Here is a 25608-nt window from a genome sequence, read left to right on the forward strand (position 1 = left end):
ACTGTAGTTATATTATTATTTATGAGAAGTAATAACTTATTATAATGTGTATTATGAGACATTGTAAATGCAGTATAATGCATTTATAATGCCTTTACAATACATTGTACATATGGGCTTCATAGAAAGTGTTACCCCAATTTTTTATTTCAAATTTGTAATGAATTTTGAGCAAATATTGTGTACAAATAACTGTTTTAATTTGTTTCAAATTTCAATTCACGAGTTTTGTGCACGTTTATTTTTCTGTTTCAGTATTATAGGCATTACATAAGCGACCTTGCACTCTTGTTATGAGAATTAGCATTGACCATTAAAAACCCATATGGGTTGACCACTTTCATAAAGCGCTGTTTGCTGTGAGCGGTGATGATCTCACCTGCTGAGTTTCATCATATGTGTGTCCCTCTTGATCCATCAGAGCTTCTCCCATCTGCTCCTCAGTGGCCTCCTGACCAAACTCAGGCTGTGGGTGCACAAATGAAAGCACATATTGTTGAAACAATGTAGAAACATTTTGCCACCTGCATAAATACTACAAAACAAAATTAAGCATGAATTGCACTGAAAGCATCACAATTATTTAGATCAGATCATGGAGAGGGTAAATATTGGCACCTGTCTGGTTATGCTGTTTACTGTCTATACAGTACATTAGTAATGCATCTGCTAGTGCGCTTCTGTTACACGTTATATGGTCATATGTGCATTCTAAATATTTTATCAACCTCCATTGTATGTCATGCCACAGAGAGAGAGAGAGAGAGAGAGAGAGAGAGAGAGAGAGAGAGAGAGAGAGAGAGGTTCTCATTACCTACATAGATTTTCTTTACAGTTCTGGGTCACTGAAATTGAAATTTTTAAACTGGGCTATCAGAGTCAATTAGGTCATATTTCAATGATCTATAATTGTAATATCACAACCCTTCATGTTAATCAAACCCTACTAACAGCCACATAGGACATTTTTAAGAAACTGTGCCATTTGTGCCTGAACATTGTGTAATTGTTTTTATCTTTTTAAGGGGGGCACACCAATTGCACCCCTATGCATCGCATATATTGCATACATGGTTTATATATACACTGATCAGCCACAACATTAAAACCACCTGCCTAATATTGTGTAGGTCCCCCTCGTGCTGCCAAAACAATCTTATTGTCGTTTCAACCATATACAGTTAGTACAGTACACAACGAAACGAGACAATGTTCCTTCAGGACCATGGTGCTACATAAAACAACATAGGACAAACACAGAACCACATGAGACTACACAGACTAAATAACATACCTAATAAAGTGCACGTGCAAACGTGTGCAAAAAGTACGGAACAGTACAATAAATTACTAACAATGAACAGGACAATAGACAAAGTAAGGGACAGTGCAGCGCCGACCTGTACACAGTAGTGCAAAAAGATGACAGTTTCTAAAAACGGCAAATGTAAACATAACATACTAAGAGATAGTGTTCAATGCACATAGCAGTTGTTGAGGTAGCAGCCAGTTATAAAGTGACAAAAATTAAAGTGCAACTCATCTCTGACCCGTCGAGCCATGGACTCCATAAGACCTCTGAATGTGTCCTGTGGTATCTGGCACCAAGACATTAGCAGCAAATCCTTCAAGTCTAATAGATGCTCAATCAGATTGAGATCTGGGGAATTTGGAGGCCAAGTCAACACCTTGAACTATTTGTCATGTTCCTCAAACAATTGCTGAACAATTTCTGCAGTATGTCAGGGTGCATTATCCTGCTAAAAGAGGCCAATGCCATCAGAGCATACCGTTGCCATGAAGGTGTGTACCTGGTCTGCAACAATATTTAGGTAGGTGGTACATGCCAAAGTAACATCCAGATGTATGCCAGGACCCAAGGTTTCCCAGCAGAACATTGCCCATAGCCTCCACCGGCCTGCCTTCTTCCCATAGTGCATTCTGCTGCCATCTCTTTCCCTGGTTAATGACACACATGCACCCGGCCGTCCACATAATCTAAAAGAAAACATGATTCATCAGACTAGGCCACCTTCATCCATTGCTATATGGTCTAGTTCTGATGCTCACATGCTCATTGTAGGTGCTTTCGGCAGTGGACAGTGGTCAACATGGGCACTCTGACCAGTATGCGACTACGCAGCCCTATATTTAGCAAGCTGCGATGCACGGCGTGTCCTGACACCTTTCTATCATGGCCAGCATTACGTTTTTTAGCAATTTGTGCTACATTAGCTCTTCTGTGGGATCGGAATAGACAGGCTAGCTTTCGCTCCCCATGCACATCAATGAGCCTTGGGTGCCCATAACTCTATTGCCGTTTCATTGGTTGTCCTTCCTTGGACCTCTTTGTTAGGAACTAACCACTGCATACAGGGAACACCCCACAAGACCTGCCATATTGGAGATGCACTGACCCAGTGGTCAAGACATCACAATTTGACCCATGCCAAAGTCGCTCAGATCCTTACGCTTGCCCACTTTTCCTGCTTCCAACACATGAAATTCAAGAACTGACTGTTCAATTTCTGCCTAATATATATCCCACCCCTGGGAGATGGGAAGTCTGGGAAGTTTGTCGTTTGGGGGATTCGTGAGCTACCTGTCTCATAGGGTTAATTGGATCAAGCCTGACTATGGGCAGCCCACCAAGAGAGACCATTCCAGCATACCCCCATCCAGTCAAACTCACAGATCTCTAATGACTCCGAAGTGGAGGGGGAGAAGGAAGAATTGTTCAGCTGCAGCCCCCCTTGTTGAGCCTGTTCCTAGCCGCCGGGAGGCAGAGGAGGGCCCCTGCTCTTGGCCGCGGAGGTCGTTCCCCAGTCACTGCCAGCGTCCCTGGCCGTGGAGGCCATTCCCCAGTCTTTGCCAGCACACCTGACCATGGAGGCCATTCCCTGACCACGATCCTGACCACGGTGGTCGCCGCACAGCCTGTCCAGTTCCCTGTGGTAATTGAGTCTGTCCAGTTCCCTGTGGTCATTGAGGATGTCCAGTTCATATGGCCGTCAACGAGTCTGTCCAATTCCTGTGGCCGTCAACGAGTCTGTCCAATTCCTGTGGCCATCAACGAGTCTGTCCAGGTCTCAGTGGCCGTCAACGAGACTGTCCAGTTGTCTGTGGCTGTTGACGAGACTGTCCAGTTGTCTGTGGCTGTTGACGAGACTGTCCAGTTCCCTGTGTCCATCGACAAGTCTATCCTGTTCCCTGTGGTCGTCAAGAGCCTGACCAGTTCCCTGTGGCCGTAGACGAGTTTTTCCAGCCCCCAATGACTGTCGAAAAGCCTGTTTAGCCCCTGAGACGGGGCTCACACGTGAGGCTGTAGTGTGTATGCGTCTCAACCCCCATAGATGTAAAAGAAAAGATCTGGAAAAGTGGAAAAGGTCAAATGTGTGGCTACATTTCACCAGGCTCGATGCCAACAGCGATGCAATATTTGCGACAAGATAATTGCTGCTAAGACCAGCAACACCACAAAGCTGATGAAGCACTTGACAGTGCACGGAATAAACTTAAGTGCAGAAAGTTGCTCCATCTTCGACTTCAGATCTGCGCTCATGTGCAGAAAATAACTCACGCATGTGTTCAGATCTGCGCACGCATGTGGGACCAGTCATGACTCACGGTTTTGTTATTTCTGCTCGCGACTTTTGTGTGCACAATCATATTTGTTTGTGCTTGAGTTTGGGATTTGCATGTTCTGCAGGTTTACATTTTATGTTTGAGCTTTGTCATGGTGCTAACACTGTTGTATGTGTTTGCGCTGTTTTGTCCAACATTAAACGGCATAAGAAATGCTCCGTCTTCGACTGCAAGAAGACCGAGGCGATGCAGTCATCCTCTCAGTGTCCTGCCACAGAGCTTCCTTGAACATGCCATCACACGAGTCCTCCTCCAAAACTACTGATGAATGAAGCAGCGCTATGACTGGCACACCAACAGGTAAGATTAACGTTTAGCAAACAAACCAACAAACAAAATCGGCTAACTTGTAGTGGTACATGCTTGTGTACATGTTAAATTAAAGTTTCTGTGCACAGTGACATAGTCCTATAAACTGGGACCTACGTAATGTTAGATATTGTTTGGATGTATGGATTAATCGATGCTAAAAATGCTTTAAGGTTGATAGTAACTGATCAAGTTTAATGTACATTAACGTTATCTTATTAAACCGTACTTATCCTTAGGGTTGGCTGAATAAACAGTTTAGCTCTCTTGTTTTTTGTTTTTTTCCTCTTCACATTAATGTTACAGCCTCTGCCCCTGCTGACCCTGGCATGAGGAGACGAGAAGGCTCAGGAGTCTTTGAGTCTCTAAAAAACAAACTGAAAAAAATAAAACCAAAGTTTTTTTGATGTAATATGTAATGTTTGTAGTCTTGTTAAAATGGATTTCATAAAATTGGTATCGAAAATCAAGGTATCGATGTCAAAATTTTTGAACGATACCCAGCCCTACCCATCAGACACCAGTGGCCAGTCTGTTGCTCAGTTCAGTGGCCAGCACCCATCAGATACCAATTACTTATCTGTTACTCATCTTAGTAACCAGCACCCACCAGACACCAGTGACCAGTCTGTTGCTCAACCCAGTGGCCAGCATATATCAGACACAATCGACCAGTCTGTTGTTTAGTCCAGTGGCCAACACTCATCAGATACAGCTACCAGTCTTTTGCTCAGTCTAATGGCCAGCACCTGTCTGACACAAACTACCAGTCTGTAGCTCAGCCCAATAGCCAGCACTTGTCAAGGCATCAGACACCAGTCTGTTACTCAGCCCAGTAACCAGCACCCATCAGACCTCAGTTACCAATCTCTTGCTCAGTCTGTTCAGTGCCCAGTGGCTGCCCACTTCCAGTCTGACCACTGCCCAACGGACACCCATGTCCAATCTGATCCCATTCCTGCAGACATGTCTGACCTCACCCTCTGTCCTATGGCCATGTCTGACCTCACCCTCTGTCCTGCTGCCATATCTGACCTCACCCTCTGTCCTGCTGCCTAATCTGACCTCACCCTATGTCCTAGTGTCCATCAACCAGCCCTTTGCCCATTTCAGTGGCCAGCACCCATCACACATCAGTTACCAGTCTGTTACTCATTCCAGTAACCAGCACCCATCAGACACCAGCTACCAGTCTGTTACACAGCCCAGTAACCAGCACCCATCAGACACCAGTGACCAGTCTGTTGCTCAGCCCAGTGGCCAGCATCTGTCAGACACAATCGACCAGTCTGTTGCTCAGTTCAGTGACCAGCATTCATCAGACACTTGCTACCAGTCTGTTGCTTAGCTCAATAACCATCACCTGTCAGACACCAGCCACCAGTCTGTTTCTTAGCCCAGTAACCAGCACCAGTCAGACACCAGACTGTTTCTCAGCCCAGTAACCAGCACCTGTCAGTCTATTACCAATCTATTGCTCAGTTTGTTCAGTGCCAAGTGGCTGCCCACTTCCAGTCTGACCCCTGCCCAGCGGACACCCACATCCAGTCTGATGCCAGTTCTGCAGCCATGTCTGATCTCACCCTCTATCCTGCAGCCATGTCTGACCTCACCCTCTGTCCTGCGGCCATGTCTGACCTTACCCTCTGCACAGATATTTACCTCTGCCCAGCAGCCATCACTGATATCTCCCACTACTCAGTTACCACCCAGGCTCTACCTGCCTTCATCACCCTAAATACCACCCTCATCATCTCCCAAGTTCCCACTTGCCCAGCCACTTTCCCTGACCTAAGCACCATTATAGTTCCATCCTGGACCAAACTCCTTTCTGGTCCTTTTGTCATCCCTGGGTCTGATTCCTTGTCTGTTCCCATTTCCTCACACAATCTGTCCTGTTTCCCTTGTCATCTGTCAAAACTATCCTGGTTCCCAAAGTTTCTATCCAGTCTTTCCTGTTTCCCGGGCCATCCTCCTGACCTGTCCTGGCTCTTCAATTGTCCACCCTGTCTGCCCTGGTTCCTTGGTCATCTGCCTATTCTATCCTGTCTCTCTAAGAGTCCACCTAGTCTGTCCAGGTACCCTGGCGACCATCCTAGTGCCCCCACCCTCCCACCTGGTTGTTCCATCTTGTCTGGGCTTGACAGTCCCTCCTGGCTGTCTGTCTTGCCGTGTGTTGGTGTGTCTGTCTGTGTTTCTCTCTCTCTCCCTTTTGTGTTTTGCAGCTGCCATGTGGAGAACATAAGCTCTGTTGCCAGGACGACTGATTATTTCTACACCCAGCTTGTCAGCAGCGGCACCTGTTTCCAATGACCAGCTCCTATATATTCTCTTAATTATTCTGTCTTTGTTGGATTGTCTTGCTGTGTTGCAACTCTGTTAGCTTGTTCTGGTCTGTTTCCTGTCTCCAGTTTCAGTTGGTCTAATTTTTTTTCCCGGTTGTTTATTCCTCTCCCTCGTGAGAGTTTTGATTTGCATTTTATTTGTTTATTTAATAAAAGCCATATTCTGCCTTCCTGCATTTGGGTCCTTCTCTCAGCACCACACACCCTGACATTATATATATTTATGGATGTTAATATAAAGTATTTTTTATATCTTATATGATTGTGGTGATCAATGGAGAGCAAAAGGTCTAATATTCAGATGAAAACAAAAATGTGAAATAAAGTTAAACCTTTAAATACTTTCAGTATTCTGTTAATTATATCTTAATAGTATGTCATAGGGACATGCATAACATGAACAAACCATTTCCTCATAGAAATTACCCACATAGAAATCTGACTATAGACCATGTTCTGAAACAAAAACACACAAACAAATCACACAGTGCAGGCAGCAACACACTAGCACTGACCACCCACACACTGTTTAGTCACATACTCCAAAACCACTAAACCCCACACCTCAGCTGGACATCTACACTCACTGATAGCTTAACTGAATGACTAGAGCTTTCAAATTGATGACAGTGATGTCACGTTTCTTAGCTCAAAATGTACAACAGACTACATACATACAACTGTAAACACTGCAAGCACATATGCCTCAAGCGTCTTATGCTGATATTCTCTCTAAGTGATTAATGAGATTATTGAGTAGCCACGAGGTACTCATTTTTAAGCCTGGTGGAGAAAATCAGAGAAAGACCACACCTGAAAATCTGTCACTACTACTATAACAACTACTGATCAAATTGTACTAACTCCAAGTGCTCAATCTCAAAGGGAAAGTCCACTCAAAAATGAAAATTCTGCATCATTTTCGTGTTGCATATGTAAATGATGACAGATTTTTTTTTGGGGGGCAAATTATCATTTTAGCTAGAACTGCCTAAGTTTGAAGACTGCCTGACTTCTCATCCCATAGTTCCTTTTTAAGTACTGTGCAAAGTGTGACCTTAGGGAAGGTCGAGAGAGCGCTACAGAGAGTGAGAGAGGGATGGGGTATGCTTAGCAGATAGAAATATAAACTAAGACATGATATTCCATCTGGGATGAGCAGCTCTCCATTATATGAGATTTAACTTCAATGTAAAAGTGCTTTTAAATTACAGGTAACTGTTTAAGTCAAGTCAGATACATTTTGTATATGATTGAATCAGCCTGGTTTGGTTAGACCATCAAAAGAAACTTAAAAGAGTCAGATCATGTAGAAATACCTCCTTAAGGTAACAAAAGCATGTGGACACTTTTACAGATATTTTAACAAGCTTTTGAAAAAAGTCAAATAAAATTATTATTTTCAGATAAAAGGACATACGTTCATGTCACTGGGGAACTCGTCCTTTTTCATCAGGCCAGTGGCTGCAGCGATATTTCCTGCCCCAGACATCACAGCTCCACCCAGCTGAGAGGCCTGTTCCTTTGTCCTCTCCGCCACTTACCAGAGATAAATCATGACACATTTTAAACACTGACACAACCAATTTCAACACAGACACATCAATCATGGATTCAATGTTTAAAAAAGAAACAAGAACTTCATGCTTTACATGGTGATTATATACTGTATACAATGCATTATTAAGCTATTCTTGTTGTAGTATAATGCATTCACAGCCTTATAATATACATTGCAATTTATTGTAATTGTGTATTTTTTGGATGGTTAAATCAATTAGAAATAGATCCTTGAGGTATCAATTGCAGGTTACCACTTTCTTCAGTGTATTGTAAATGTGGTTACATTTATTTCCAGTGCTGGGTGTAATTTGATTACAAAGTAATTCTTTACTGTAATCTAAATACTTTTAGGTAACTAAAAGTAGTGTAACACATTAGATTTTAAATTCATGCAATCAGATTATAGTTACTGATTATAGTTAATTATTTTTAACTGCATGACCTAGGATAAAAATATTTCAAAAACAATTAAATGTTAATAAACATGTTAAAATGTGCATCTGTTTGCATTTCTATGACAGCTGAAAATTGTACAGCGATGAACAAAGAGAAAATAGACATTATTTAGTGTTTTAGAAAGTAACATAAAAGTAATTAGTAATGTGAATACTTTTCAATAAATTAATCAGTGAAGTAATTACAATTTTAGATAAGTATTCATAGTCATTTGTAGTGGATTACTATTTTTTAGTAACTTACCCAACACTATTTATTTATAAGAAAAATGTATTATAAGTAGGGTAGTCGTAAAACATCGATATAATGATTATTGATCTGCACATTATTTAATAATATATTTAAGGAATCTATACATTAAAATTAGACACCATTTAAATTAGAAGCCACATTTGCATGCTTTCCAATTTACTAATTTGGCCTCTGTTTAAAAGTCTGGAGAAATAGTGTTGGGAGACCACAAGGGGGTGATATAACATTTACTGAAGCCGGTCATAGATGTTGCATACACACACACAGTATGCTGATGTACTTCTTGAAAAATTTACAAAGTGACATTGTTGAGTTTGCAGGTTAGTTTATGAAACTGGTGTATCTGCGCAAACTGTACAATTAGAAATTGTGACGTTTATGCAATATCTCTGTATGTAGCCTTGAATAGGTCTTTCATTCAAGCTGTCAAACCACAAAATGACATACTTGTGACTGAAAATACATTGTATAGGCTATATAAAAGATACATATATACAATATATCATCCAGCAATGCTAGAGTAAATAATATTTGTCCTTTGAGAATTAGTTGGGTCGAATTTAATGGAAAACTATGCGAGTTGCGCTCCGTAGGACTTTTTGATGCAGAGCATTGGTAGTGTGTGGCCCTTTGTAGAAAATAATTGTTTCTAATTTCGACCATTGTGTGACCCCCTTTTCATTTTCTCAAGATGTATTGAGAAATATGTTTAAAATATGTTTGAAAAGACAGACTATGTGCAACAAACAGCCTTTTTATATAGAAAACAGCTTTGATCCCAAGCCTAATTATAAGCCATTATGAATGCATTAAAGCACATTAAGAATCTCTTTACAATGCATTAAACAGTATATACAGTCTTCAAGTACAATGTTACTGAATTTGGTATTGTGATCATAATACAGCAGGGCAGCAGCAGAAATATGCTCTATGAATTTTACATTTTCCTGTTTCACATTACAGCAAATGATAGGGTGGCCAGACATCCTATTTTTCCCGGGACAGTTTCGTAATTAAGCACTTTTTCCTAGTGTCCTGACTTATTCTGAAAAAATTGTTTTTGTCATGTATTTCCCCTCTCCTAAAATGTCTCTATCATCTATGTGGCTTTCTCAGTCACGTGAGTATTCTAATCAAAGGTAGTCAAGGATGCGGCTTGTCAAACCAATAAAATCACATTATTGTTATTTGAAGAACATGATTGGATTAAACCATCCAATCACAATCCCCTATCAATAGACGTCCAGTTAGTGAACTGATTAAAGAGTAAGTTTGAAAGAGCACACAGATGAAATTGCGGCTGGACAAATGGCAAGGAAGCGTGCATGTACATTTAATGAGGATCTTCAAAAAGTGTTTACATTTTTAAAAAGTAGTCACAGACAGAGCCTAGTAAAGTGAGGTGTAAGAATTGTGGAGCTTGCCTTTCCATCGCCCATGGAGGACGCACCGACATCGTGCAGCATGTTCATACAAAAAAGCATGTGGATGCTGCTAGAAGTGAGTGTACCACACCAAGTGTTAGTGAATTTTTTGTGAAGCAAAATTCTGAATCTGACAAGGTGCACACAAGTGAAGGACCTTTTGCTTATCATTCTGTTGTGCACGACCATAGCTTTGCACATTTATGACCTAAGAAATGTCTTGCAGGCCAGGCTGGACGAATCATTCATATCCTCTGACATTTAAAAGCAGTTGGATGCCGTGATTGAAGCTGGTGACATGTGAGCAGATGATTTATTTTGTGCAGAAGCTAAACTTTTATTCAGCATCGGTGGATTACCTCCAAAATTGGAGCTGCTCATTGAAGAACACTTGAGTGGGCCCTACTGAGAGACATCCCAGAGTAGAAAAACATTCAGAGCAGCCTCAAACACTTCTACTCCAGAATCCCCACTCTCAGTTTGATTGACAAAACTATGCTCTTTGATGAGTGGGCTTGCATGAAAGCATTGTCACTCATCGCATAACTGAGTGTAACATGTACAAGACGACCGTGTCTGAGAGATGGAGAGATGTTTTTCGTGAGCTGGAGAGCAAGACCATCAACATCTGAGTTTTTTTTTATGCCTACCTGGGACATCTGCATCTGTGGAGCGTGTGTTCTCATTAATGAATGCAGTATGGACACCGGATAAATCTCAAATCAGTGTAACAGTTATGAAGGCAATGCTGTTCGTACGTCTTAATTTTGGACTGCTCTGCATTTTATGATAAACTCTTGAAAGATAAGCACATACTAATAAAAATGTCTGCCAGTGAAAAGTACAAGGTGACAACAGTTACAGATGCGGATGCACCCTCTACTTCACATTGATCTGCGCCTATGTAGGATAGGTCAATATTATTTTTGCTGGGAGAGGGCTGTCCCATTTTCTACAAGCTGGAATCTGGTCACCCTAGCAAATGAAGACACATGATATTACACATGAACTTGGGTGATGATCATGTGTTTAACGCTTACACTATAATGCTAACATATACAAAGGTATAACTATGAACAGAACAAGGCAATGTGAATGCATTAAAGTGCATTAATAAGCTCCTTACAATGCATTACATGGGTCTACACATAATTAAAGAACAGTGATAAAGAATTGAGTAATAATTGTGACAATGTTTAGAGATATTGAGATGAAAGGACAGGAGCTAATCCTAGAGAAATACACTCTATTCATTTTCTAGCTTTCCATCTGTTCAAAACAGTTTATTTTTATTTTTTATGTCCTACTGAAATATCAGCTAGCCTCAGAACTATTTGTCTCGGTTCCACTTTGTGGATGACCACATGCCCTTAGAACACTTTAAATGAGACGTTTTTATTATTTACAAGACAAGACTGAAGTCCTTTAGTAGAATCACCTTACCGTTTGCAACACTGTCTTTGGTCTTGTTGCCTGAAAGCAAAATAAAGAATAAAGTAAAATCATTTGCACAGCCTAAGACAATACTGAAACACACATTAAATGTCTTCTGAAGGAATCTTGACAAAGCAGGTACATGATACAGACAGGGAGAAAGAGTAAAGACAATGTGAAATTCAAGTAGCTTCATTTAAAGGTTCACTGAGAAATCATTAGAGCTAATAGAAACAGAAACCGTAGCTCAGACCTGTCACTGTAACCGCTCTGCATAAGTGAATTAAAACTCACAAGTTTCTACAAGGATGAGGGTTACTATCAGTCTGTGTATGCTTGTCTTCTTAGAAGAGAAAAGAATGATTGAACGTGTGTGCAGATGTTTTAACTAGAGTCATTCATCTATGGCTCATTTATTACTGGTGATGTTTGTTATCTACAATACTTGAGTCATTAAATCACAAAGTTACTTTTTGAAAGCAGTACGGATTGGTAAATCACGCACAATGTACCAGAAGAATATTTTTTATTAAAATGGGTGATTACATTTGCTTTATTTGGTTATAGCAACTACTGCCCAACCGATATATCGGTCGGCCGATATTAGCCTGTCACCAATATAACGTATCGGCGTATATGTTTGCCAATATGCGCAGATATGACAACTTGTTTTCAGAACATATAATGCAGAAAACAATGCTTGAATTGTTGTCATTACATAGTTTGTCCAGCAGAGCATGCTCCAACTCTGAAGTGATGGTGGCTCTGCAGACAGGGTGGAGTTAAGCGGTGCATAGTTAAGTGGTGTCTTCTTGGTAAGTTGCTAACTAGTTTGTGAAATACATACTAGAAAGTTAATAAACAATGACCCCATCATTTTCTCTTTTAAATATAACTAATTAACCCTCTCCCTGACAACCATGTCACTCATGTTTATCACATCTGTTTGCTATGTTAGCCAGCTATATTTTATCAGAGCAGTAATGTAGCAGATTGAAAGGTAAACATCAGAGCATCATTTTGCAGCTCAGCAGACAACGGTGCAGTGGTGGATTGTGTCTGTTCAGTGTTGATTTCAAGCTACGTTGTTACCTAGTTGGTGAGACACAATGCTGGAAAGTAAATAAAGTCCATAATTTACCCTCCGTGACAACAAGCTCATAGCTAACTAGCAAACAACATAGCTACATTCATAAAGCTAATGTGTAAACATGTATTCACCAAACTGATTTGTTCAGGATTCACAGTTTGGTACCCCCTTCAACCGAACAATTCTAGTCATTGAATTTATAAAATGTAATATTTAAAAGTGTGGTTTTCCACCGTTGAAAGTTTCCCCATAACTTGTAAAGCAGAATATGGTGTTTCAACGCTGCCGCTGTTTATCTCTTGACTCAGAAGGTGTAAATGCTTCTTGTTTTACAACCAGCCCCTAACTGACTGGAAGTATTAATATAGTCAGCATTTGACTGATACTAAACTGTACTGATGTTTATTTATCTATTTATTTTATTTATTCTTTATTTTAATGGGCAGCACTTGACTGATAATAAACATACAGTCCTGATGTTTATTTAGCTATTTATTTATTTATTTTTTATTTATTCTTTATTTTATTGGTCAGCAATTGACTGATACTAAACATACTGTACTGATTTTTATTTAGCTATTTATTGTATTTTTATTTATTCTTTATTTAAATGGTCAGCAACTGACTTATACTAAACAAACAGTACTGATGTTTTTTAAGCTATTTATTGTGTTTTTATTTATTCTTTATTTTCTCAGTGTTCATTTCTAGAATTTGTTGACAAAGTATAATAATAATAATAATGTCAAATATTCTTTGATAAAAATATTTGTTTAAGAAAGCAGCCTTCTGAGTACCTTTTTATAGTCATATCGGTGCAAAATCCACTCAGAAAAGGTCTGTTTTCATTCCATCTAAAAAATGTACTATATCAGCCACCATATTGGTAATCTGTGAAATTCCCCCTCTAAAATAAGTAGCGGTTGGGCTCTAATAGCAACATGATCATGCAGGAAATTGACATGGTGATTCTGATTTTCAAGTACTCTGAAATCAACAACATTCTCCCAAATTACTGACAAGCCTCAACCCCATAAGACATTTTTGCATGAATTCAAATGTGTTCACCTCACTCCATGGTGCTACTTATAGCTTGTTGTGCACAACCCTGTGTATCACCCTGGGATGCTTTTTAAACAGTATTGCAGGAGTTCCCATCTATGTTGGACACTTTTTTGGCAGCTTTTCTATATTATTTGGTCCAAGTCATCCATTTCAAAAACTTTTATAATGTTTTATAATGAAATTAATATGGTGGCACAATTATATTTGTATCTACAAAACTAATTTCAAACATTTAAGCATATGCCTTCAGATCATAAGATTTTTAAGATCACAAGAAACATTTCAGTCAAGTTTTTCAAAACTTTTGACTGGTAGCATAGGTTCTGGTCCCATGGAAACCCGGAAGTAAATTACGTTCACATGAATAATGGTAACCACAATTCTGTGGTTTCCTTTTTGATCTAAGATTACATTTTAACTCCACTGATGGTTAGGTTTAGGTTTGGGGTTTGAGTGTAGGGTTAATAAAATATGCATTTGTGTGCACACACCTGAAGACGTTTTGAAAACTGTTTTGAAATCTGTTATAGCGTCTGGGACTTGTCTTGGCCTGTCGTAGGAGTGTGCACACATCCAAACCATTCGTCGTGAGATTCGAGACTTCTCGTCGCACACCCAGTCGCTGACTCAAAACATCAATGGAGACGAGCTTGAGTCATGTAGTGTAAACTAGGCTTTACTAGCACAATTTACTGGCCCCAAGTCTCTTTGATATTCTGATCCCCAAATAAATCTTGGGCCCCTTCTTCATTGTAAGTCTTTAGAATATTTTTCAGCCTGATTTCATAAAAAAAAAATGTCACTGAAATGTTCTCTTAAACAGATGAGGTTTTTAAGGTTAATGCCTAACCTAACCTTAACCCTAACCGATAGTGTTATAAAAAGCAAATTTGACATGTAAAATGCAATTGCTGAAGCAACCACTTCATTTAGTTGTGCTTTTATGACACTTTTGTTTCACATTTTGACTTGTGTGCTTTTCTGGACTTCCTTCATTTTGCAAGTGCAATGCTCCACTAGTTAAGCTACCATGCAACTTGATCGTGCCGAAATAAGTTCATAAATATAACTGGTTGTGAAATGTGAATGATAAAATTAATTTACTTCCAAGTCATGCATTTTAGTAAAACTGTTCTGAATTTGTATAAAATTTTAGAAACGAATTAATCGCACTATTTTCTGTGATTAATCATAGTACATTAAAATAAACATTAAAATGTAATTATAAATATATTAACTTTAAAGAACTTGCAAGAAATTGGTTATTCAACATATATTTTAATTATTTTTTAATTTAAAACATTTTTGTGTGTATATTTAAATTAAATACTTTTTACAGGTATAAATCTTTGATTAAAGGTATTTTTACATGCCATTAAATGAGTGGAATCAAATGGACAGATTTAATTTATGTATATCAAGCTTTATTGACAAGAGAAACTTAAGTGTACACTGCCAATGCATTATTAGATACTATATAAACTAATTCAATGATGAAGTTTAAAATCTTAAAACAATTTTTTACTCTGGCTGCCATTCAGTCTCATGTACACACTGGGCCTCTCTCATTCGGTTTTGCTTCTGACAGAGTTTGACAGTGAGTGAGAGTTTTTTTGCCCAGCCTGGCAATATATCTCCCACACCTTGCTCACTGCTTGTGGGTACAGTCTCCATTTTCTGTACAGTAAATCAGCTCTGGTGTTTGCCGGCAACATGCGTTGCACCTAATAAGCATGCACCGCTTCACAAAATCTGTTTTCTGTTTCTGTGTAAGGATGTGCAGTCGCGTGTGTACCTCATGGAAATGTATATATGGTAGTTTTAGCCACATGAAGAGGGGAAAAACATTAGAGAATTTTTTAGGAAGTGAAAAAAAGATCCTGTCAACTATTAATTGCAGAAATTATTTAGCTACATTACATTTTCCAGCTCTAGACATAAGATTTAAGCAAAAATTAAGAGTTTATGAACTGCTAATCTGATTTTTTTTACTCGTGATTTGTGTGAAAGTAAAAAAAAGTAATTGTTGTTGTAGTACCTCTAGTGTTAATTTCACCAGGAACAGCGGCAATATGTAGAGTGAGCATGTAAAAATATTTTTTCAAAAATCTAGGTATAGATTTTATGAAACCAGGTTGTATTTTTTGGCCCATGTTATTGTTCGCCACATATTTTTTTTTAAGTCCAATTGCTTAGAAATGTATTAGGAAACCTTTCCTCAACAAGCTGCACAACTCAAAGTATCATTAATGTCATGTAAATGTTATTTATCAACACTTTTGACATCGTTTCAAAGCAGCTTTGCATAAAATTATGGTGTTACAGAAAATTAAGTTGTAGTATATGTCTATTAATCCCATATCGAGCAGTCTAAATTAAAAACCTGATTAAAAAATCATGCTTTAAAATATATTTGCCTTTAGGCCCCCAGTGAGCAAGCCAAGAGTCTATAACACAAACAGTGCTGGGCGAGGAAAGCGCCAAAATGTTACACTTATGATTAGGGGTTTGTTCAAATGAGCAATAGTATGTATAGGTGGGAATATTTAGCTAAATATATTGATGAGACCACACAAATTGGAAACCATTTAGGAAATAAACATGAATTGGACCGGAAATGAGAGGGATTTAACAGTGATGGGACAGAAAAGCCCCTGTGACAACTTCTGAGAGGTGTGTCTTCCTCTATCCTCAGCTGGGTTGGTGGCACATGTGCATTTCAGTGTGTGATGGAGCAGCTGCTGTACAAGGTGGAAGGAGAACCTATCAGAAAACTGTCACCCCTCCTCCACACACTAACAAACACTCTCAAGGCCATTCACCTAGCAGTGAACATGAGGTTGCTGTGCTTACGCTGGACAACCACGTCCAGCGTAAGCACAGCAACCTCGTGTTCACTGCAAGAAAACAACAGCAACTGTACAAAGCACAAATACCACAGACAGGAAGATCTGCTATGTGTTTGTAAAGCAACCACAGATGGGCTAGAGATATCTGGGCTAATTGTCTCTCCCTGGGATGCTGGTGGCACAGACGTGAGATTTTTTGTGTGGAGGGATTCTATTATTCATTCATTTCAACACCAAAACAGAAGAGAATGAGTGAATGAATGTTGTTGCTGGGGATGATGTGCGGGGCAGAATGCATGAGCACTTAAAGGGTAAGTTCATTCAAACATTTTTTCATTTTTTATTCACTCTCATGTTGCTTTAAACCTGTAGAACTTTACTTTCCAGTATACACATTTGAAGAATGTTGTCACTGCTTTTTCTCCTAAATAAAAGTGAATGGGGACTGAGGATGTCCCAACATCTTTTGTGTTCCATGAAAGAAAGTATATCAAGTGTGTTTGAAATGACAAGAGATTGAGTAAATGATAACAGAATTTGTATTTTTGAGTAGACTATCCCTTTAAAATCAAGTGACCTCTGAGTCGGCAAAGGCTCAAATATGGTCAACAAACAATATCAACTTCTCATCTTATTGATGAGAAGTTGATATCGCGCGGACATCAAGAAGACCTACCAACAATCATTTCAGATTTCACATCTGTAAGCTCCACAATGAAAGAATTTGGTCTGTCATTGTTTTCGGTTTACATTCTGAGAGCTCTTTGTCATCTGCACTATACACATAGAGTTCTGTGAGCTCATGGAATTGTGTGACGTGGTCTGTAAGGCTTTTTTCCAGCCTGACAGGAGATCAGAGAGATGTTGGATCTGCTCCAGAAGTCAATGATGTCATGGTGGTGCTATAGTTTCTCTTTTAAATAACGAGTACATTAAAAAGATAAAGTTACATTAGGTGTATTTTCTCTATGTATAATTCCCAGTACAGTATCTTGAATTATTTTAATTTTGCAGATGTAAAATCCATAGATGAATAAGCAGTGTTGGGACATGTATTGATAAGAGTTAAAAGGCAGTATATTTCATTAGGTCTGCTATGATCATATGTATTGTACTGTGAAAATATTGGCAATAACGTCCAGTGATTGAGAGCGATCGTACACCACATAAATGTGCCCAATAGATCACTGCCAATGGTGCTAATGATATGAGTAGATGGCAAATAACATGGACATGAACTTTTTTTACAACATCAAGATTTTAAAGGAAAATTTATATGAATGTACAAGGGAAAGCGTACATTTTTGGTGCTGTGACTAGTCCTTAAAGGGATAGTTTACCCAAAAATAAAAATGCGTGAACTATCCCTTTAAGCTTTTTACAGTTAATACGGTGTTGTTTTGAAATAAATTCTGTTTGAGGTCATGAAAACTGCATGGCTAAGAATTAAACAAGCAATAGAAAAATGTGTTTAAAATAGCTCTTGATGAAGTATAGTATGTCACATAACTTTGCGATTAATTATGTAGTATAGTATATCACCTCACTTTATTGTGATTATTTATATGAAAAATAACAAGTTAAAAAATCAACGCAATTAATCATGCCCATGACCCTTAAGTAAATTCCATAATAAGGTATATTCCTACCATTTAAATAATTCTTGCTTATGTACCACCTTGATGTTTTTGCTAATCTGTGGCAGTTGGGGGCAGTTAGCTCAACTCCAGCTGTACAGGCAATATGCCTAATCAAACCAGCAAGAGCTTTTGTGTTGTCTTGGACTGGGCTCAACAGATTTATTCAATCTTTGAAACCATGTTTAACTTGACACATCGTCCTAAAAACACAGCACTTATGACTAGAGATGCTGAAAACTAGTGAGGCATGAGTACATGTACAACTGAGTACATAGTCCAACAATTAAAAATAGTGCAGACTGAATAGGCCAATAATAGGGAACAAATCAATGATATGGAAAAAACAAACAAAAAAACAACCTTTAGATTTTAAAACCACTTTTTGTATTGTCTAAATGCTGGATACTGGATACCCCAACCGCTTGGAGCGAGGGAGCCGCTGCCGGGAGCGGAGGAGTGCCCTGCCGTCCCCAGAGACACGGAGGGGTCGAGGGAGACCGCCGTCCATGAGGGGAGGAGGGAAGAAATTCCCCGACCGCCCGGAGCGGTAGGGCCGCTGCCAGGGGCGGAGGAGTGTCCCCATTTGCCCCGTATCTGGGCGGTCGGGCTACTCCGTCACCCGGCAGATGGCAGTGGCGCTCCCCTGGGTGGACGGCAGTGTCGAGGGCTCCTGCAACGGGCCCCGCCCCCCTCCGCTCCACAGTATATTAGGGATGCACCAGTACCGATACTTTTATTATTATCAGTTTCGATACCGCACACATGTACTTGTACTCGTACTCGTAAAAATGCACCGATACCAAAAACCGATACCATCTGATATAAGAATGTCATTAAGTAAACATTCAGCGCACAGATTAAAATCACATCATGTCCTAGTAAGATTATTAACAGCAAAAGCTGTGATTTAATTAAATAAATATAAAGTTTGCACAGCATTGTAAATGTGAGTGCTTGTGAATGTGCAGAGCCGGTGTTGTGCAGGCAGAGAGACACAAACTGCACATACCTTTAGAGATCCTTGGCTCATCCATGGAAAACACTATTATGAGCATCGCACACTCTGTTTGTAGCAGATGACAGCATGCAGAGTGCAAATTAATTTTTTAGCATGAGTCATAAAGCGACTACATATTAAATAGTAGCCTTTTGCGGTTTAATAATCAATGTGATTCACCTAGTGACCTGCTTTCCCGGATTGTGAATCTGCCATGATTATAACAGAGCTCCTTGGTCTAACAACACAGAAACACTTCAATATAAAGCTCTGCCAAAATAAAAGCTCAATTTAATGGAAAAAAAGTATGACAGAAATAAATCACTACTGTAAAGTTATGTAATATTCACTGTTATACTACAAAAACTACAACATCTACTACTACTACTAATAATAAATCAATAGTAACTGTATTATATTTAGCAATATCTAACATCTGTGATGCTCTATTATGCAGCACTTTATTTGACAAAATATAACTCCTATATTGTATTTAGGATTGTGGTGTGAGGTTCTGTATAAAACCATTCCATTTGATAAATATAATACAATTTCCTGTTGATGATAAAATTTAAATAAACGGCCGATATTGAGTTCAGAAAAAAAATACAGGTTTCAGACACTGTACTAAAAACAAAAAAGTATCGGTACTCGTGCTCGTTCTAAAAAAAAATTATATACACTGTATAATTATTATTTATATAGTAAAATATTTTTATTCAATGGCCTTTATCTGTAAATATTGACATGTGATTTATTGTGATTAATATTTTTTTTCAATTGACAGACCTAGTTTAAATAACTAAAGAAATACTGAATAAAAAGAGCCAACACTAAACTAAAGCAGGCTTTCAAAGTAAATTCAAGATCAGTGGTTCTCAACTGGTGGGTTGCAGGTCTGTTTTGATCAGTTCAAGGACAGCAGGGGAAATTAATGTGAATAATAAAATGCAACTATACGTATAATTTTGCATAGCTATGATAACAAAATAAATTGGATTTATTTACTCAGCTCAAATAACACTCATTATGTTGTATATTGTTGGGCCTATGCAGTTCATGGTAATTACCGATTAATATGTCAATTTAAGGACATTTTGATTTACTTTTGTACAGTTTTGGTGCTGTGTTGGTTGCCCCTTGATGTACAATCCTGAAGCAAAACCAGCTGAGAACTACTGCTCAAGATTCAATGACTCTGGGAAAATATGATGAAAGTAAGAGGCCTTGAAAGCCCCACCCAGTTTCTCAGCCAGTCACAAAATTACACATTAGTGCCTGAACCTATAGCGATGCTCTAAGGAAAACTAGTGAAACAGAGAGCAACCCCCCTGCTGGCCCGCAGGCTTTAAGATTTGTGGTCCCCTCCCACTCGCACCGAACCTGCGCTTGAATCGTGATATGCATGCATTAAAAAAAAAGAGTATTATATGCTCCGTGTCTTACCCATAAACATCACGCCTTCCTTGGTCTTCTCAGCAGCGACCGCAACGCCTTCCTTGGTTTTCTCTGCGGCCGCTGCCATGCCCTCTTTAGCTTTAGAAAGCCCCTTCATAAAAACATCCATCTTGACCCCTCTGCGTCCAAGAGAGCAGTGTGAAAGCAAATAAAAAATGGTGTTACACTATACAATAAATGTGGAATAAAATGAAATTGAAAGCAATATAGAGACGTTGTGTGTGCGCGCTTGTGTGTGTGTGTGCACGCGCTGAGTGTGTTCTTACCAGCCTGTCAGTGGAACAATAAGGAGTCTAATTTCCCTGAAGATAAAACCCGTTATTCGTCCATACATGCACAGAACGAGACGAGAGCATTTACATCATTTCTGTCTGTTAACAACACGGTTTCGAATGTGTTCATGATCAAAAACTCATTATTCATTACTTAACTCAAAATAGTGAAAATGCTTATTTCATGGAAAGTATTTGATAGTAGTAGTCGCGAGAGACATATTTTAGTAAATTAAAAAAGGCACATTACTTTTTGGATTTATAGTAGGCCTACTGTTAATTAAAACACAAACTAACAAACGCATTTATGCATTAAAAGCACTACAATGTGTGCCGACACATCACTGACAATGTTTAAGAAGAAAACACAGATCATGCACTTCTCACATGCAATATGGTGTCACCTCTCCTATGTCCTCACACAGGAGAATTGCTCGACACGACTTGGTTTAATTAAATCACAAAAACGCAACAATTGCCTGTTTAAGCATCAGGTTGTATATACATTTATCAAGCAATGTTTTAATTTTATCACACCAGTACGAAAATGCTCATTTCCATCGACAGATCGCGTATAGTTTTTTTTCTGATGTCCTAACACGAGCTCTACGTCAGTATTTTCACACGTCGTGAGGAGATATCATAGCACGTACACACTGAACGCATTCTTAGATGTATTGATAATTAAAAACGTACCTTTAAAAGCACCTTCTTCGTCCTCAATTGCGTAGTAGATTGCAATATCGCTGAAGGAAATGTTACACTACGATCTGAAGGTGGGCCTTCCTCTATATGTGCTCAGCCAATCAGGAGGAGAGGATGAGACTATATCGACGCAGGTCATGGTATTGATCATGATGGGGGTGTCAGACCCCAGCCATAATGGCAACGACCAGTGCCATAGAAATACTAATACTGCATCCTCGTATAATGTCTTTAACTTTGTTTAAAACTGTAAATTTGAGAACGCCAATAGGGAAAATCTGATTCATACTGTAGGCTACTCTCTCAAGTATATATATTATATATATTTTTTCTAAACACCATAAGTGACAGAAGAACATATCTGTCTTGTCTGCCTGCCTGTCTGTCTGTCTATCTATGAAATCATAGAAGACAGCAGTGTGTAATGTGAGACACTACAAATATATGGATTGGCATTAAGAACATGAATATTATCAATCCATATGTTTTTGCGATCATGTCCATTTACTCTGGTGTCAACAATCGGAGCTTCATATCATCCACAGATATTATTGGAAATGTTTAAGAACTGACAAGCCTAACGCTTAACCTTGGATTGTAGCTATTGTATAATTCATGACTGAATGCTGTCAGTTTAATGTAGATCATGAAGGGAGAGTGAACATTTAAGCTTGATGCTCCATGCATATCTTGTGCTGATTTACTGCAGGCGATTCCAGTTGTCTGCCCTGTCAATCAGGTTGAAGTGGGCGCATTTAGACATCTGTCACTGCAAGGCAATCGAATGGCTCCTCTGACCAATTGATTTTGTCCTAAAAGACAAGCATGCCTGATGCTGAAAGCTGGCAATTCAAAAGTTCCCATTATCAATAATTGCTGTTGTCAAGGATTATATATTCTATCTCTTTTAAGTAAAAGTATATCGAAAAAATGAAAACACAGACCCGTGATTGTTATTGTCTATAGGTGAGTGCTCCAATTTCACATGATTATAGCTCTCACACCAATAATATTATCTACAGACCAGCACTTGACATCATAAAGGTTATTAAGAATAATTCAGGTTTCTAAGTCTCTTGTGCCATCTGCTGTTTTAATACTAGTATAGCATCATTTTGGTTATTCAAGCGTTTTTCATCGGTAGGACAAAAGGCGACCGCAACAAACAGCATCAGCGGCAGACTGAAGCGGAGGCAAAAAAAAAAAAAAAAAAAGTTCAGCACCATGGACAGCAACAGCCAAACACATACCAGGTTAAATGACATGAAGCTCTTTTTTATACGGATCAAAACACCTTTACTATGATGAACACGTTTTCATGAGTTCAAAGTTTTTTTTCTTTTTTTTTTTTCTTTCTGGGGCTCAATATAAAAATATGAAAAATATTAAAGTAAAAATATATTTTATTAATTTTTCCCAAAAAATAAATAAAAATGAAACAATTTGAAAGTATTATTCATATTTGAAAAGAGATAGTCCACCAAACCATAGTCAAGTGCTGCATCCGATATGCAGATTGTATTGTCATTTGTTTCATTTAATATTTAGTCTATTCAGTTAGAAAACATCCATATAAATGATATGATCCAAAGAGGCGAAACCCTTAAGATGCGTTACTTACGAGAAGACAGAGAAGTTTGAATTAAGTTTAGGGCAGCAGAAATAGAAATAAACCTTGTGTATATTGTCATGTGAACATTTAGCTTTATGCTAAGCTAAAATGCTATTTCTAGACATTGTACAGTACATGCACCTGCTACCAGGCACGATCAGATAATAATAATAATAAAAAACACATTAGATTAATTTTTCTCTAGTAAGACCTTTGATATTATGGCAAAAATCCTATTCTTTTTATATTTGGGGGGATATTCTCCCTTTCCTCTTCAATTTTGGCATGCCCAATTCCCGATGCGCTCCAAGTCCTCATGGTGGTGTAGTGACTCACCTCAATCTGCGTGGTGGAGGATGAATCTCAGTCCGTCCATGCATCTTATCACTTGGCTTGTTGAGTGCATTACCACGGAGACTTAGTGCATGTGGAGGCTTCACGCTATTCTCCGCAGCATCCACACACAATTCACCACATGCCCCACCGAGAGTGAGAACCAAATTATAGCGACCATGAGGAATTTAACACAATGTGACTCTACCCTGGGTCTTTTTAAGCTAATACCAACTATATGATAAGGGGGATCTATAGAACTTTATGTAAGAAAAAACAAACATGCAAGAAATAGGAATGCCAAATGAATGAATGACCAGATCTTTTATGTAGAATTTGAATAAGAAAAATAAACAAAATAAACATAAAAATCAATGGTATAAACAATACATCTCAACGCAAACAAAGCGTACATGAAATCAAAACCTGACAAAATTCAAAAATTCAAATGTCCAGCCTATTGAATCAGTATGAAACAGTTCAGTGATAGCAGATAGTGAATGATGAGTGATTCAGTGAGTGCTATAGTCTTATTTGATGCCAATTGAAGTATTGAAATGATGTAATGTCCCAAGTGGCAGATATCCTCAAACAAAAATGAATCCTCTTAATCCAGATGATTCCATGCATCTTAACCAAAGCTCAGGTCAGTATGGAACTCAAGACATGAGTAGCAGTAGAAGGCAAATTTTATGCAGTTTGTACATAACTTGAAAACATACATTGAAAAGTCATTTTACAAAAAAAAAATACAAAACAATCCATACTAAATAAACAATCCAAGTACAAATCATAATGTGCACTACAAACAAACACTTCACACAATAAACTCAACAAACTTAGACATATCAACATCCACAGTATACATTTCGAGAATTCTTTATATTTTTTTATTTTGAGCATAAAACAGTTGTTTCTCAACAAGGACTCCTGAAGTATTTGAGCACAGCAAGCAAGCCATGCTTCCAACACCACAGGACATATCTTAAAGATCACACCCACCATGAACAAATAAATCAATCTGATTAGTTGATGAATCTGACAATCTGACTTCAGTTGCTCATTCATTTGCACTGTTGAGGGATTCTGTGTAAATTCTGAAGGCCTGAGGGGTGGAGCTCAGACTCATGAGACTTCATTGCTTGGCTTTCATGGGCAGCTTACCATGGTGTCATATATACCTGCAAAAGGAAAAGCGGTACTGGCGCTGTCCTCCATGCACCATGATACGAAGGTTGAAGGCAAGAAGCAGAAACCAGAGGTCATACTACACTACAATGCAACTGTGGCAGGTTACAGACATGTCCGTCAACTATTTCTCTCTCCCGCACAATCCTCCGCAGTCGGCCTTAATCCCTCTCGGAGGCTTGATTAGCCTGATAAGGGACCGCCTCCGCCATGCCACAGCAACCAAAAGTGGTGTGGATAAACTGGATCATCTAGACAAAATGTTCACAACCAGAAGAAAAATAAACAGATGGCTGATGCTGTTTATGAACATGGTGGATGTTGCTGCCATCGCTGCCTTCATCATCTGGATGGGGATCTTCCCAGATTGGAAGTTTTTAGAATGTGGCCTACATCAACAAATCTACCTGAGACAGGTGGGGCATGTCCTGGCCATGCCACACATGAAGAGGAGAGCTGATACTGCCATGCTCCAAGCGCCAATCCAAACAGCAATGACCATCATGGGAGTGAGGAAAACTCCACCTGCTGCTGTGGACGTCCAATGATCGGCTGGAAAATCTGCTCGAAAAAGGTTAAGCCTTTGCTCCCGAAACACAGACAGGAAGGTAGCAAATGTTTGCTCCTCCTGTCACATGCCAGTATGCCCTGAGCATAGCATTAGCCAAATAGTGTGCTATAACTGCCTGTAGCATGTGGTGTTCATAGTTTATTTTACATTATGTACAAATTTAAAAATCTAAATTTGAATTACATTTATTCAACCTTTATTTTGACAAGGTGTCATACTGAGACCAAGGCCTCTATCTACATTTGTATTGAAAGACAAATAAAATAAAAAAACTGTTGAAGTTTGAATGACTGTGGGTTTATTTCAATTATTTTATGTTGGGGTCAAAATGTCCCCGGTTTGTATCACCATATAAATATAACACAAATAATGTTTACTTGAAAATACTGAAAACTAAATT

The 25608-nt window shown here is 38.8% G+C and overlaps 1 protein-coding gene across 1 annotated transcript in view; it reads right to left on the reverse strand.

The window, feature by feature from the left end:
* The window catches only part of LOC127659982 (beta-synuclein-like), a 32001-nt gene extending 10369 nt beyond the window's left edge, over positions 1-21632 (reverse strand). Inside the window, exons 1-5 of the mRNA XM_052150007.1 lie at positions 21496-21632; positions 20516-20646; positions 11438-11467; positions 7720-7838; positions 380-466 (exon numbers count right to left, since the gene is read on the reverse strand). Coding sequence (XP_052005967.1) covers positions 380-466; positions 7720-7838; positions 11438-11467; positions 20516-20636 — 357 coding nt within the window. The 5' untranslated portion in view covers positions 20637-20646; positions 21496-21632. The remainder of the gene's footprint in view (positions 1-379; positions 467-7719; positions 7839-11437; positions 11468-20515; positions 20647-21495) is intronic.
* Positions 21633-25608: the final 3976 nt, after the last annotated feature.

This window comes from Xyrauchen texanus, chromosome 19 (assembly GCF_025860055.1).
Source record: "Xyrauchen texanus isolate HMW12.3.18 chromosome 19, RBS_HiC_50CHRs, whole genome shotgun sequence".
NCBI classification, from domain to species: Eukaryota; Metazoa; Chordata; class Actinopteri; order Cypriniformes; family Catostomidae; genus Xyrauchen; species Xyrauchen texanus.